The sequence below is a fragment of the Typopeltis vanoorti genome, chromosome 19, assembly GCF_054136105.1.
Source record: "Typopeltis vanoorti isolate ZY-2024b chromosome 19, IOZ_Tvanoo_1.0, whole genome shotgun sequence".
Taxonomy (NCBI): Eukaryota; Metazoa; Arthropoda; class Arachnida; order Uropygi; family Thelyphonidae; genus Typopeltis; species Typopeltis vanoorti.
This window is the reverse complement of record NC_143567.1, coordinates 15,092,313-15,108,716: the sequence shown is the minus strand read 5'-3', so window position 1 is coordinate 15,108,716 and position 16,404 is coordinate 15,092,313. Positions and strand designations below refer to the sequence as shown.

The 16,404-nt window shown below is 33.7% G+C and overlaps 1 protein-coding gene across 1 annotated transcript in view; it reads right to left on the bottom strand.

The window, feature by feature from the left end:
- Window positions 1-6,801, bottom strand: part of LOC150095874 (sonic hedgehog protein-like) — a 40,320-nt gene extending 33,519 nt beyond the window's left edge. Inside the window, exon 1 of the mRNA XM_090409553.1 lies at window positions 6,490-6,801. Within this exon, the coding sequence (XP_090265679.1) occupies window positions 6,490-6,801 (312 nt within the window). The remainder of the gene's footprint in view (window positions 1-6,489) is intronic.
- Window positions 6,802-16,404: the final 9,603 nt, after the last annotated feature.

The window sequence follows — 16,404 nt, the reverse complement described above, 5'->3', positions numbered from 1 at the left end:
AAGCGAACTTAATTTTTATTGCTTATGCAAAAAAAGATGAAGATGCCTTTCTACATCTTCATCTGCATGAATTCTATTTTAATGAACCATGAGATAAACTTCACGTTAGCATTTCAGTATACTGTATTTCGTTGATTGATAAGTTAAATTTCGATACAATATAAATAAGATATGATATAAAGAATTATAATGAATTACTATAACAGTTTTAGTAATTTCATCGTAATCAGTTCCCGATATGTGCTCTCAAGTAATGTACAGATTAGGGATCTTTTAAAGTTTACATTATCATTAAATTCCAGTCAACAGTTTTCGTTCAAATTAGTCGATTATTTGACGCTTGTAATTTCTTTTATTCATAACTTAAATTACAAGCGACATATAATCGACTAATTATGACAATTTTGTTATTAAATAAATTAATGATTTTTTTTTTATATTATGAAAAACTGATATATCTAAATAGCATTATTTACTTTTATTTTTTACTTGTAGTTCAAAGAAATGGTTGCATATTTACCACTTAACTTTTTAATTCAGAGTTTATATCGCGTGATAATTTGTCACAGAAACAAATTAGGAGGAGCAGGGTGTGTAAAATACGGAAAATAGCATTATTTGATTTATAAATGCACCCTTACAGAAAAGAACTCGTACCGCGAGATATTCGTCTTTGTAAAAACTGCCTATATTCTCGATATTCAGCACTCCTAATCGTAGCATAATTCTTGAAATAAATATTTTAGTAACAATCAGACTTATTTGGAGGTTGACAAATCGAAGAATGACGAATTTTTATGTTCCGAACATTCTGTATTAGTCTGTTCGCAACTCTTCTTTTATGATTAAATAATTTCCTCGCAGCCCAGAAACCTATTCAGTGGCCTTTTAAATGTTTCCTGTACTTCATTTGGAGTTAATAAATTTCCGAACATATCATAAAACAAAGGATCTTCTAACTCATATTTAAAAAAAAAAAATCTTGAGAATCGCTTTGAGACTCGAAACTTCAACTGCATTCTTTACAAACTTTTACTTATGAGAGCGACCCAGAGAAGAGGAAACCTTCCTGTGAAGTCTTGTGTAGTTTCTAAATTTTGTCACAATTCTACTTATTTACTATTATTCCATTCTATACCTGCGTCCATAGCAAACACACCTCTGTTTGGTTAGCGCGAAAGAGAGAGATCCATTTAAACCGTTTAATATACTAATCATCTAGTAGTTCAATCCGTACTATTGATCTGTATGATTTGTTTTTATCACTGTGATGAACTATATATAAGCCTTAAACTTATATGTATAGTTACCCTTAAACTTCAAGTTAACTTTGTATTTGTTTTCCTCCTAGGTATAACCACATTCAGAATTCTATGAAGAAAACTATTTCTTGTGATATCACAGGTAATTTCTATTAAAATGTATAAAATTATCTTCGTATATTTTTATAGTTTATGGGATTGCCTTAACCTTGACATAATGATGAATGAGAGAAGTGAATCGAGGGATATGTTCAAATTAATATTCAGGTCATTTGGAATAACAATCCAGATCTGAATTCGTATAATGACAAATGAATATTACACGTTAGTCGATGCATCCCCAGGGTTAAACTTGAAATTTATTTGCATCCTTTATAAACCGATTTTGAACTGAAGCAAAGAATCTTTGGTAAGACACCCGGTGTATTTTCCAAATAATGGTATTTTATAAGCGTGTATCACTCAAAATTTTATACGTATTTTGACAATGCAATAAATTTTACAAGCTCTAACGTAATTCACTGTCATGTACGAGTGAAACCGCATTCTTCAAGTAGGTTTATGAAAATCGGTAAAAAGCACTCAGCAATTTTCATAATATATATGTTAGAGACTCAAATTGCTGTTTTTTTTTTTAATTTATTTATTTTTCCTTGATAAAAACGATTGTTCCATGAAACACAGAATGAATGCGGTTTTTAATTAATTTTTTTAAAAAATTAAATTAAAATTAAAATTTAATTTTAAAAAAAGCACATTTACTTCATTCTTTTGAAGAAACTTTTCCTTGATAAGAGAAATTTGCGCTCACATGATATAGTTATATAGAAAAAACGTTATTTTTTTCAAATGAATATGTTATTAGTTTATATAAGAAGAAAACACTAAGCAGCGAACTATGCGTTAATGTCTTCAACTGAAGTTTGAGTAATCGTATTTAATATTTTAGCATTTATAGAACTGTGATTGACTGAGCATGCGTGCAGTAATGTATTATTGGAAGAACAACTGTGTTTACTAAATAAAAGATCTTTACCTATTAGATATTATATTGTTGTGTACTGAAATTTAGGATAATAAACAGTTAATTTTTTTTTAAGTTCTTCGAAAATCTTAAGATGTATCGAACTTAAATTATTACTGTTGAACCCTTCAGCTATATTTGAACATGATTATGAAGGTCCGTTTCAGATTTTATTGGGGAGGGGGAAGTGGAATTGTTTGTGATTCCACATATTTTGATTTCTGTGTAATTAAATGACCTTCAGATGTTTTATCTTTAAAAGATTATGAGAAAAAGGGAGTAGGAATAATATATTACAGATGTCAGAGTTATAGAAACACCATGGGAACTGTTTAAAGTTGATTTGGATATTGCAGCAGAGATAATGAATCAACTACCAAAGAGATCTGCATGACTGCAGAATAGAGTAAGAGGAAGCTTAAAATTTTCGGGAATACGAGACTGCTTAGTGAAATAAAATAAAAAAAAAAGTATACATACTGAAAATTGACGGTATGAATAGTGCACCACTGGACAAGAAATACAAAAACATAAAAGATTGATTTTGGATATTATGTGTAGTAGAGACACGGACACTGATGAAGGGAAAAGAGAATATAAAGAAGATATAAGAAGATCATTCAAAAATGCGAGAGGAAATCATATAGGTTAGGGTCTTGAAATGAGAAGGAAGAAGTTAGAAATGCTAGGAGCATGAAATTTGAAAAGAAAAGACAAAATTTGAATAAATATATATATAGAAAGGGAAGAATACTGTTTCTTTAAACATTGAGAGTGTTAATGTAATTAAACTGTGAATATTAATTTATTTTAGTCGAATTTTGTTCTGCTTATTAAACACAGATTGCTCTAACACGGTTAAGGAGCTTTGCTTTAATTTTTTTTTCTTTCAGTTAATTTAAAGAACGATTCATGAAGCTTAATTGATCTGTATAAGTACTACGTATTAGCCAGGTATTGCGAGAAATCTTCCTTCAATACCTGTTGCACCTTAAATGAAATTCGAAAATTAAGTTAAGCGTTTCCTAATGTGTACTTCTTATCAACTATTTACTCGGGAATTGTACACTGATAAAATATTTTGAAAATCTGCACCTCGAATGGTCAATGTATCACTATAAAATAAGGTGCAAGGAACCGTTAAAAGTTCTGATCCAGTCATAAGGAACTAACGTTTTTATGCATAATAATCACACCGTGTTAGCATTCACGGCTCGAAAAATGACCGCTGTTGCATCATTATCAATATTTTACTTTTGATAATACGAGTATGCATTACTAAATATTATACTTATTGTTTATTGATTTAATAAAAAACCACCAGGCGAACAAACGCGAAAATTAAATTTAAATAAATCCTCTTATGCTAGTTGAAATCAAACAGTTAGAAATATTATTTCCATCAGCTGATTGTAAAAATATATTTAAAATTGTACTAGAATTTCACTATTTTTGCTTATAATATTTATTGAATTCGATGATTCAGTATATGCATAAAATATACTCTTTACGAAATAAAAGTTCTTTCATGCATATTATGTATTATTCAGATTACAAAGATAATTATTAATTATACACCTTTCGTTTTGAAAACAGATATGCGAAATAGTAAATATTGAAAAATAAGACATTCTATTTTTTTTTAATTGGTGTAGTTTATACTACAGCTATTTTATTCTAGAAACAAGGCTTACCTCTTAATTTCAACTGGGTTAGAATCTGTAATAGACGCGAAGAATCTTCATAAGGGCTTTTCAACTGAAGGTGAAGTATTCTGTCTCATATAGAGGTGACAGGTGTTTCCCCCCACACACACACACACGCACAGTGTAATAATACACTGGCCTTAAAACTTTAATTCGCTCCGTTTGCAAATTCAAAGCAACTTTTGCATTTACGTTCGATATTGTTGTTCAATATCAATATCATTTGATATTGAAGATCATTTGATATTGAAGACACATATTGTTTTGCGTCTTGACTAAAAGATGCACTTCTTTTGATATTCGTAATTCCACAACAAAAGTTGTTTTGGATTTATGAACAAATATTAAGGAAATTTTACACTGGGAAATAGCATTTCTTCAGCCTTAAGTAGCGATTTCATATAAATAAATAGAGGGAATTTGTTACAATTTCAATTATGAGAGAGACTTTTAACATAAAGAATGATAAATGTCCAGTTTATTTTATAAGAAGTGCATTTTATAGTCAAGACGCAAAACAATATCTGTCTTCAAATCGAAGGCTGACCGAGAGACTTCGAAACGAGAATTCGTTTGATATTGACCGACTTGAAAGACGATCGAATATTCCCAGGAGCCCATATATTCGCCTTTTATTAGCGTTTTTGATTACAGTGTCACCTGCCCGATAGGCTCTCGAACTGTTGATGCTCTTCAGAAGATTATGAATTCAGTAATCGTTTTCTTCAATGTCATCGAATCTCATGTTTTGAAAGTTATATTTTCCATAAGTCAACTCTAGAATAGCGCGCTAAAGTATACAGGAGAAACGAGTCTAAAAAATGGCTTCATTTCTTACCTATTCTGTTACCTATCAAAACGCGTCGAAACTTTCAAATTTCTAAGGCAAATATTTTCTTTCCTTTTACTTGTCTATAAAAGAACCAGAGACAGTTTTTTCTCCATCTTTTATACTTTAATTAGATTTTTGGACATCAAGAGAAATAACAGAAAAGCAGCAAAATGGAGCACGCCTAATGGCAAAAAGTTTAGCCTACACTGATGAGCAGTAACAGTAGTACAGATGTTGGTCAAACAGTGATTACTCGAAAATACCATAAAGTGACGAGCAGGGTCTTGAAATCGCTACGTTTTACAACAGTACTAAGCACCCTGGGGTAGCAAAGTACAATAAACTCATTTTAGAGTAATTTACGGTTCTGATGGCTTCTATTTGGCAGCGAAGATGTGTTAGAAATATCATATCTGTGCCGTTTTTGTAGACGTACTCTTTTTCTACACTAACCGAACTGATATCGATTACTTATTCATTCTACGAAGGAACTGTTTGCTTATAAAATTCAAAACCAATGCAATATGTTTGTTATTTGAGAATCTAGAGAAAGAGAGAGTATTATATTATGAAAAATTAGGAGATAGATAAAAAGACACGTGTTTAGCCTTTTGTGACGATGAAGTACGCAATAAAGGGTAAATATATCTTTCTCTATGTTGATATATTACTATGCCAAATTTACGTCCTTTTGTTCCTGAATTGCAACAGACATGAACATTGTAGCGATACGTATTTAATTCTCGTTATCATTGACTCCCAGGAACGTAATAGTCGTTTAAGAATGTATGAAATATAAGTAAAATTCTCTAAAATTTGACATGTCAAAAAATTAAAACGTCTTAAATATACTAAACATTTACTCGATTTAATTTTTAATGAATATTTTATGTTAGTACTTTATAATCTTTAATGGAATAGTTTCAGAATTTGTGCAGCAAAATTATCTTTGTTGTTTTCATAAACGATTTTTTTTTTAAAACGATAACTATCTATTTTTTTTTTATTTGTTTTTGTTGAATTATCTCTATTTTGTTACCAAAGTAAATGTTAGAATCTGTGCCACCTTGATAAACGTTATCAAAATGGCACTAATATCTACTAAGTTGATTATGTCATTGTCTAATAACTGATTAAGTTATTTATCAGTTTGTGATATCTTTGGATTGAATATATGACATCTGAAATATAAATAAAACATATAACTTATGAGAGATGATAATAACGGCAACACGCGAAAGAAAATAATTTGTCATCACCAGAAATATCTTTCTATGCTGTCAATTTTAGAGCAAAATTATAAACAGAATACAGAAGTCAAAATAAAATGTATTTTTAAAAAAATTTTGCTTTGGAAATGAGTGCTTATTTGGATCATATGCGTAGTTTCCGTTATGATGTTTGAAGACAGTTTTGGTACTCAAGGATCGTTCGCTTGTGAATCGAGGGAAAAAAAAAATCTAAAGTAAAGATAACACAAGTAATCTTCATTTGTAAACGGTGAGAAGAAGATTTTTTATAGATGTATGACTCAATCTCGGACTGTTGGAAAAACAAATAAAATATTAGATAATCACGTATACTGTAGAAACACGTTATTCATTCAGATATATTTTCTAATCGGCATTGCCGTTTCCGGCATTTTACAGACACATTTAAACTTACCTGAGTCATCAACCGATCAGCTCCGCTACCTTCTTCATCTCTGAAGATAATATCCGAATTATAATTTGGCACAAGTAGTCTAAATTTTCCGTCATCTCTTTGTATCTTTCCTTCTCTCAATCCACTTGCACCTAAAGTGTTCTCGGAAACGTTCGGAACATGCTGTTGGAACACCAATGGCAAGAGTTTACGGGGAATACGGCGCCGTCCGCCACCCCTGCCGGGACCGCAACTTTGCGCTAAATCAGTAGCCAAAAGGATTATTATAACTGTAAGTTCGAAGAAATAACGATCAGTTTGCCACCGAGTCATACTTCAATTAATGGATGGAATCATACAACCACTCTGCAGTTCGCACGTTTCTTCAAGTCGCTTTTTATTCATTTCGGTTATGTCGGCACAAATGACAAAACATTCACTATAAGTAGCAACTCTCTTAGGACACTTTAAAATCACGGTCCAAGTCTCAGGATAATCAAGTACAATTAACTGCATTTTGTTCATTTGTATTAATAAGTCCGATTTAGGTTAATATATTGCAGTCCCCCTAAGAATATTCCCTCTGGAATCATCTGTGGTGATCTGTTGGTAGATCATCTTTATACATTCCGCTGTGACTGTTATACTAGAAAACACAGGTTCTATGCATCCACGCTTCTCAGGTACAGGATAACAGTGATCAATTAGGTAGCATCTGCGCCTCTTTCCTGATTGGTGAAACATTATTTGACAGTGATCTACGCTTCAGGAGGGTGCGTTCGAAGTCTGTCACCACTGTCTGTCAATTCAGGTGGCCCTAAGAAACTTCTACGTCACCTATAGAGTTAGGAGGGATAGGTCTTTGGGGAGGGGGTGTGAGCTTGTAGTAAAATTCAATAATGTTACAAGCCATGCGTAAATTAAGACCGACTTTCTTCACCAGAAAAGACAAAAAAAATGTTGTTAAATCATTTAAGTGTGTAAAATAAGTTTGGCATTTCCAACACTCACCTCCCCTCCTGCTGATACGGCGGTTGACATTCCTAGCTTAAGGTCAGTTTGTCTTGGTGTAGGAGGAGGGTTTTGAGTTAACGAGCACATGATAATTGTGAGGACACGGTACCCTTTGGTGTATCCAGCCCCGATTATTTGTGACCTCGACTTCCAGCGAGATCAGAAGGTCAGTAGACAAACAATTAGTAGTTGATTTTCCTGCTGAGAACGACGGAACTAATACCCTGAAGTAGGACAGGGCAAGATGGGAGGATGGCACTTCACTGTTCATGATAGTTCTGAATGCGACGTTTTATTGTACTTCCCACACGCACAACGGATATGATGTTTAATCATAACACTACAAAAAACCGAAACTGTTCTTAATATTTTATTACAATATTAAGAACAGTTTCATGGTACGTAAAATGGTACGTAAAACTACTTCATTGAAGGTTCTTAAAGATTAACGAATTTAGCGAGGTCTAAAAATTTATACTGTGTATTTAATATAGCAATTCTTTCTCTTCCCTCCTCTTTCTGCATGTCCGACTTCTTCTTTTTCTGACAACTGCAACCGCAAATACGTAATCCAAAACTTCATTAAAGCCTTCATAGTATATTTTCCGTTACAGGTAAACAATTCGTAATTCAGCCGTGTGCTATAAACAGTGGCGGATTCCAGAGGGAGATGATTACTTTACAAATCATTACCGAAAAAAAAGAAAAAAAAACTGGATTTTCAGTTGAGTAGATTAATTAGATTAACAAATTATTATTTATTATAACTGATAATAACATTAATTCTAAAAACTAAATTTGGAAGGTCAGAATGCTACACACGAACGTGAGTGAATCATTTAAACAAAAAGAAAAAGAAAACATTTACTTGATAAAACTTTGATGATGATTGGTGAAGACAACATGCTTTCATAAGCGACTTTGATTCTGAAATTGGTACACATAATGAGTAAGCATGATCTCAGAGAGGAAAGAGTTAATGGTGAGTTATTGATGGAAGTGTATGGCTAATATAAATTTGGTAATAGATAAATCTTTCAGCATTAGGAAATACATAAAGGAGTCATGGGTGTCACCGGATGGAAAAATAAAAATCAAACAGATCACACTACCATAGCCGAAAGAACAGGAAACTATTATTAGATGAAATAAAAGAAAATTGTTGATATTGGATCAGATCACTATCTAATATTGGATCTGTGCACTTGTGTATTTAAATAATAAATAATTAATTAAACAGGAAAACAATAGCAGAAATTTGATATTGATAAATTACGAAACACTAACGTCTGTAGAGAGTTGAAAATGCATGTTAAAGAAAAATATAGAAAATAATAATTTGGAAAGACAACAGAAAATTAAGATCGATGACATTAGAAGCTAGATTAAATTAAGCAAACAAAAGCGGAACATTTTTTAGGATATACTAAAAGAAAGACGAATAATTATCAATTGAAGCGTGGAGACTAGTGGAAGAGAAGTGAAAAAAAAAATTGTAGTTTATATTGTGTGTAAGAAATGCCTCCTAGAAAAAAATTAACTTAAATATAATATTTTAAATAGAAAACTCAAAAGAAGTGCTCTTTCTCCTTTCCTGGAGCTTCTTCCAAGCATAAGGTCGTGGGTTATCGAACCTTAATTGCGAAATTTGCAGAGAGCGAAAGCATCAATCATAAAACGCAGTTAAGACTCATAAAAGAAACTGGCGACCTAGTCTTAAAGATAATAAGATGGTAGCTTGGAAAGGAGGCCTTTATTCGAGACGTGATCTAATCCTGGAAATGCTTTCACGCGAGTTTCTTCAGATCTCTTCGTGGCTAATGTCCAAAGCAGGGGGAGAATTCTCCATGCTTGCTATGCTTGCTGCGCAAGCTCATTAATTGAGAAAGAAGTAATATTTATTTGTTAATAAACGCATGCATTTATAAGCATTCCATTTAGGCTTTTATTTTTGCAGACAGAAGACGTCTTAAGCTTGCGCGGCAATAATTGAGCTTTGCGTTGTGTATCGAAGGCCGATGCTTGCTCGTCTAGTCAAAGCTACCTTGGCTTGCTCGGTTGTAGGAGCTTTCAAGTCCTCGCAGCAGCACCGTGATTTCATACGCGCGCATAGCCGTTTCACATCGTCTCACTCTGTTGCTTAAACACAGGCCATACGCAGTCAAAGTAGCTCTAGCCAGTGAGCTTCAGCCAGCCTTTACAAGTGTGCGTGTTGCTTGAGAAAATTAAGTTACGACCAACTTTTTATGACGATGTTATTGACCAGTTCATAAAGAAGAACCGTAGGGTAGAATTTGTATTCAAGTAGCTAAATTGAAAACGATAGAATATCATTTGTAAAATAAATGTTGTATTTGTATGATTAAATGTACATAAATTTCTAAATATATAGTTTAAATGGTTAATAATTCATTATTCTGCTAATTAGACTTCAATCACACCTCTCACTTCCTGAATGATAACAAGAGCAAGCGTGAATTTCAAGACCAGCATTCGCCCCTCGTCCAAAGATGGATACAGTTGGCTAGAAGAACAGCTGTAGAAAACGAAAATGGCGGAATTCATATTGGTGATCATTAATTAATCAAGAACACTCGAAATAGTACAGAAGATTCAGAAGTGAATGATAAAATAACTTTTTATCTTTTTTTTAAGGGAACAGCTAGGTGTAGGCTTGCTTTTGTGTCCTGGTGAGGAGATACCATACTCATATGACAAGTTGAAGAGGCGACATAAGACGGCATTAATTTTGGAGCACAAGTTTTTAGCAGTTGTTTGGGATACAGTCCTCATTAGCTCTAGATACCATCAGAAGATTGATGGTACCCAGAACTTATTGAGGGATTTTTTTATGTCTTTCTGGATTTTTTATGGATTTTTTTCATGTCTCCCCTGATCGAAAGATCAGAGGAGGCAAACGGCGAGCTGTCGGTGGTATAGTTAAAGGAGAAGGCCGATACCAAGAGTTCAATTGATGCTCTATCTTTGAATTATCTTAACATGAGCTATGTTGATATAAGAGGCGGAGTTATGGATGGACAGAAGTGTATGTTATGCCCAGATTTCTTAGTAAGAAGCCAGAAGACTGGATTGACTGAGGAAAATTTCTTATAGCAGTTATTAATACTCTACAAATCAAAGATCCACCCAAGCATTGATAATTATTCTTTCACACCTTAATTACAGTATCCTCACATTTGAGATGGTGCCTAAAATCAGTTCCCTAATAATGCTTTACTCAGCACAGAAAAGAGTTTAACTCTAAACTCATAGAACAAAATTTTCTTTTTCTTCATTCTTTCTATTGCTGTCTTTCGGGACAGTTACCTCTCCCATACACATAACCAATTATTTCCAAAATAATATAATATGCATGTTTTCAAATCCCACGTGAACAAGTGTCGTCTTCTCTTCAACTTCTGTCTCTCCACATTAGTGGCGGCCGGTGAAAATTTTAAGTGGGAGTGCTGCATATAAAAAACAAAACAAAAAAAAACTTTTTTCCTAATCAGTAACTAATTTATTAATAAATAAATTTACATATTAAAAATTGCTTTATTAAAAATATTTCATCCTCACCACGAACAAACACCAATAATAAAAGTTTCGTATCAATAGCAAGGACAAGTGCAAACGAATATCGGCGTTGGATAGCGGATTGGTTTCGTGTAACGATAATTGAAAAAATATAATTCTTTTCATATTTTCAACAGTGACATTCGTCATAATTCAACCTTGTATTTATAATAAATAAATAATTATATCTTATTTTAACAAAATAAAATAAGATTTACAAAAAATAGTTCACCGCGCACACGTACCAATAATAAACATTTCATATCTCACAGAAATAAGGCGCGTAAGCATACTAAAAATACACTTCCGTTTGAGCAGTTACAGTTGGGAATGACGTAACGTGCAATGACAAGAGCAAACGAATATCGGCGTTAGATCGCAGTGCGTTTGTTTCGTGATCTAAAGCGTTAATCGAACAATTCCAATTATTAACCATTCAATCAATGTCAAAACATAAGCTGTAACCTTTAACATGTTGTATTGCATTTATATAATGTTGTAATCATTGTTATTATTTATAAACACAAACAAAATTTAATTTTTTCATTTTTTCCTTGGGGGTGCTGCAGTGTCGCAGTGCTTATATACGGGCCGCCACTACTCCACATTACTAATATATTATAGAATGAACAACCACATATGTCTGGGATTACTATAAAAAAATCTACAGGATTATCGTGTGTGAAATAAAAATGTATAATAAAAATATATAAAAAATAAATACGCAAGCTTTTTTTAAGCGAAATATCAAAAACTTTAAATAAAAAAAATTAATTTAATGGAGGATTAAATATCGTCGAGAGTATTCAGAAAATCTTTGAGAGCTTGTGGACAATGGTATCAAACTGAAGTGATATCCATGTTTGTTTTTAAGGAGAGGATGACTTCCTTGCCTGAGTTGGCTCGGTGAATTGCATCTTCCTTTCCAACTTATAAGCTGTGGGTGCGATTTCCAGTATGGTATGAATGATTGTGAATATCATTGCTCAATGTGGCTTGACATAGTTCTATTACTTGCTCTCTAAATCAGAGTTCCTGAATTTTATAACCCTTAAATCCACTTAGTTCTCATGTGCTACATGTTTGAAACCTCTCGTGTTGGAATTTTTTATTAAAAAAAAAACGTGTTTACTAAATAAGTGGCCTTGACATTCCTGACTGTACAAATGCTGTTTAAATAAATGCGGGTTGCTTTAGTTGAATAAACTAGTTGCAAATTTGCAATTGCCGCAGTTGGTTCTTTCCCTTTTAGTTACCCTTGCCAGTCTATATATGAAATCTTTGAAAACTCAATCACGCCCTTATTAAAATACATTAGACGACATCTTGGCTATTTTAGCTACATATGCTAAGCACACACCAATATCCATCTAGGTTGCAAATAAAGGAATAAATGGAAGTGTCTATAGGCTTCTTTGTACTTAGTGCATGAAAGAGCTATTATTATTATTATTTAAATTTTTTCATCGGCCTGCGTAGCTCAGTCGGTACCCTTTGGTCGGAAAGACCTGGGTTTGATTCCTGTCAGTGAGGTGAGGAACCTTTATCTGGTCTCTTTCGATGAAAGGTGAGTTAACCGATCTCAAATGGAGGTAGGGATTTTTTTCACCGGAAACTCTGTTTTTCGTCTCATAGGACACACCGAGAAGCATAAGGTTAACCACCTTATCGTCCAGTATGGTTGCGGTTACACGAATACATACCTCGACACCGTAATAGATAGACGAGGGGAGGATTAAGAAAAAAAAGAAATTTTTCCGTCACCGTCATAATCAAATTCCTAATATGTACCTTCAAAGAGTGTACAGGACATTGTGATACTACTATGTAATTAAGTTTGCATTATTACTATCAACAGTTTTATTCCAAATTAATCTTTTTGTCAGATCTTACATATCGATCTTCTGAGACATTAGTAACTGCATGCTTCCGACTAGATCTTGATTGCCTTCCTCTGGGTCTTTTTTCTCATAGCAAACACCTATTTTTATAACCTTTCTTCTCCCATTCTGTTTAAGTGGCAATACCGTTTTAGATTAACTCGGATCATTTTAATAAGTTTTTTCTGTCATGCCATCTGTTCATTTGCCGAGTTTTACTCAAAACTCTGATATCTGTAGCCTCCATTCTTTGATCAAGTGTTTTATTTCTCACCCAACTCTTACATCCACAAGTTAAAATTGATTTGAAGTCTGTCTCCTGTATGATTTAGTCCTCTGACTAATTTCTTTTTTATTTTAAATAATTTACATACACGTCATACCAGCTTTGTTTCTTCTGTTATCTGTTTCCAAATTAATTTACCATCTTCATTAAAAAGTGTACTTAGCTAATGTATAATAATTGTTCTAGATGTTTTTCTCCATTGTGAATACAGTTGTGATTTTTCATGTCCCTACGTATTTTCTTTGTTTCGGTATTTTTATTGCTAATTTTCACACTAAATTTGTTACAGCAGTTATTCAGTTGAGTTTTGTAAAGTCCGGAATACTTGTATCTTGGCACCTTGATGAAGTAGCGCACTAAAGATTTAATCTTGGAGGGGGAGGCGAGTTGAGTAGACGATTTAGAATACATACTACGCATCGCATACGATCTATAACTGAGCATCTGCAATGATCACTAATTCATAAATAGTATAGAAATAGAAGCCACGACACAACATACATTAAAAAAAAAAAAGAAAAAAGAATTTTAATTAGGAAAAGATTTTTGGAAATTTTTCTAGTGTTTTTTTTTCCTTTTTCTTTGGGGGGACAGATTTCCTTGGTCCCTCCCCCTCTGGGTGCGCCACTGCCTTGATGTACGCCTTTTCTTATCTGATCTGATATTCCCTTTCAGTCGTTTCCGACCGTAGGTGACTTTGTAGACATTACCCACAAAGTATACCTGGTGAGATGTTTACAAGGTAGTTCCCCATTGCTTTCCCCAACCCCCCCAATTTTATCCGGGCTCAGGACCGGCATATGGCTGGGACGTATTCATGACTGTAATCCATTTGTGTTCACGGGGCCAGTTTGTCTGTTCCAGGGGACGAAAAACCCCAAATTTCCGGACGAAAAAACTCCCTATCGCCGTATGAGACCGACTAACTCGACTAAAGAGACCAGATAAAGGTTCCACACATCACTGACGGGAATCGAACCCAGGTCTTTCCGACCAAAGGGCTTCGTTTATACTGACTGAGCTACGGAGGCTCTTTTCCTATCTATAAAACTTAAATAGATCCCCGTTATATTACCATGGTTTCGTGACTAATGTCTGTCTGATCTGAAAACACCTATTTGGCCTGACCCAGGGGATTCTTTCCTATGGACCACTCAATAGGGAAGTTTTTCTATAATTCTTATATAAGTTTTATTTCCCTTTTTATAGATGGGTGATATGGTAGCGCTACTCTAATCATTTGGAATTTGATCTTCTGTCTTCTAAATTATGCAGTGTTGCCAATGTAAAACTTTTATCCCTCCATATTTGAACATTTCTGATCGAATATTCTCTACTCCAAACTACCTTTCCATCTTTTGGATTTCTAGTGGCTTTTCTACATCAAGTACCGATATGCACTCTGACTGCATTCTTCTTGAATATTTTTACCAATGTTCTTTTGTTGCTTGGTTCATTATAAAAAATACGAATAAATACTCCAGAATATCCAGATGTTATGTGACATAAAACCGAAGATATCATCTCAGCTTCCTTTTTAGTCCCTTCGGATTTTGCCACTGAATCTCCTTAAAACCTTTCTTCAATTTTAAATTTCCCAGGTCAAAAGACTAATCCAATGTGGTTTCTTTTCCTGAGCTTAAAGTTAACAATATTACGGAAATGAACCCTTTTTGAAGGAATATCGGTTTTCATTATGTGCAATTGGAGCATATCGTCTGATTTTTAATGCACTTTAATTGTGTACGATTACTCTGCTCAGTTTTGCACACAATATATTTATGAGCATAGTGTACAGATACGAGTAGTTTCCAAATATAACAATCACCTGCTCTTCCTTACTCTTCTTATATGTAGCGTCTTCTTATATGTATGTATCTGTCTTATTGTGGAGGAGACCAACTTTCCACTCACGGAGATCCTGACATGCTGCTTTCAGGAGTCCCTCGATTTTCCTCCCATCCAGGAGTTCCATTCAATGCGATAGATTTCACTTGTTTCACCTTTATTATTATTACATAACACCTCCAGGGAGTTCAAAGACTCATCGAGGGAGGGCACCTGCTCTACAACTCTCCGTCTCCACTACTGCCTTCACTATCTACCGCCGACCACCACTGGTATTTCCACAGGCAATCACAAGCATCCATGCCCACGGTGGGATTCGAACCCATAGCCTTTTGGCGGGAGAGCGGATACGCTAACCACTCGGCCAACCAGGCCGGCAATAGAAAGAAAATGAATACTTAATAGGAAGAAAATGAATCATCTCTTCAAAAGCAATTTTACTGCGGATCTTTGTTACCAGTGTGCTATCGTCTGTAGTCTTTTAATTTATCAAGTGAACAACTGCTCATAGTCGTAGGATAATAATAATTATTTATTATTATTCCATGATAATTCAATGGAGTTCCGTGACATTGCTGGAGGCTACTCTATGCTACACAATACTGTGCAATCCACTGTCTGTACTACACTGTCTACCATACACTAGTTCTCTGGCATATTTGCTTGTTTTGAGAACGAAAAACTCAAGTTTCTCTGTGGGGGAGGGGGGAACCTGTTACCTCCGTTTTACTACTAGTAATTCATCTTCTTTTGAAAACTCCCATATCAAGATATTAGATATAGCACATTCTCATTATGCTCTGCCTGAACTTTGTAACTAAGCACCCGTACAATTTATTATTTCCTTGATAACCTAAGCATAATCTTCTGGAACGGTGCATTGTTATAAACATTATGCAAGGATTAAGTTAACTGTGCTGTTTTTACATAGTTTTGATTCTCATAGGCTTAATGATGATAATGTGAATGTAACGCTTTACAAAATACTACGATAATTCAATAATTAGATGCTTTTAAAATTAAGAGTTAAAATGCCAAAAAAAGGCTTAAATGATGATTTCGTGATTGAAGACAATAAGGCATAAAAACTGCATCAAAGCTCAACTAGGAACCGTTTTTTTTCTTCTTCTAATATATTTTATTTAAATGATGAAAATAAATGATTTAAATTAATGTTTCCTGCTTGTGTTTCGATTTTTTCTTACCTGTGATATTTACACATTGTCTTATGGAATTAGCACTCTATGAGATTAAAAAAAAATTACATCCAGCTTTTTTTTACTGTAAACTTATAAAACTCATAAAGCATTAGCTCTGCAACTCGGTGATCAG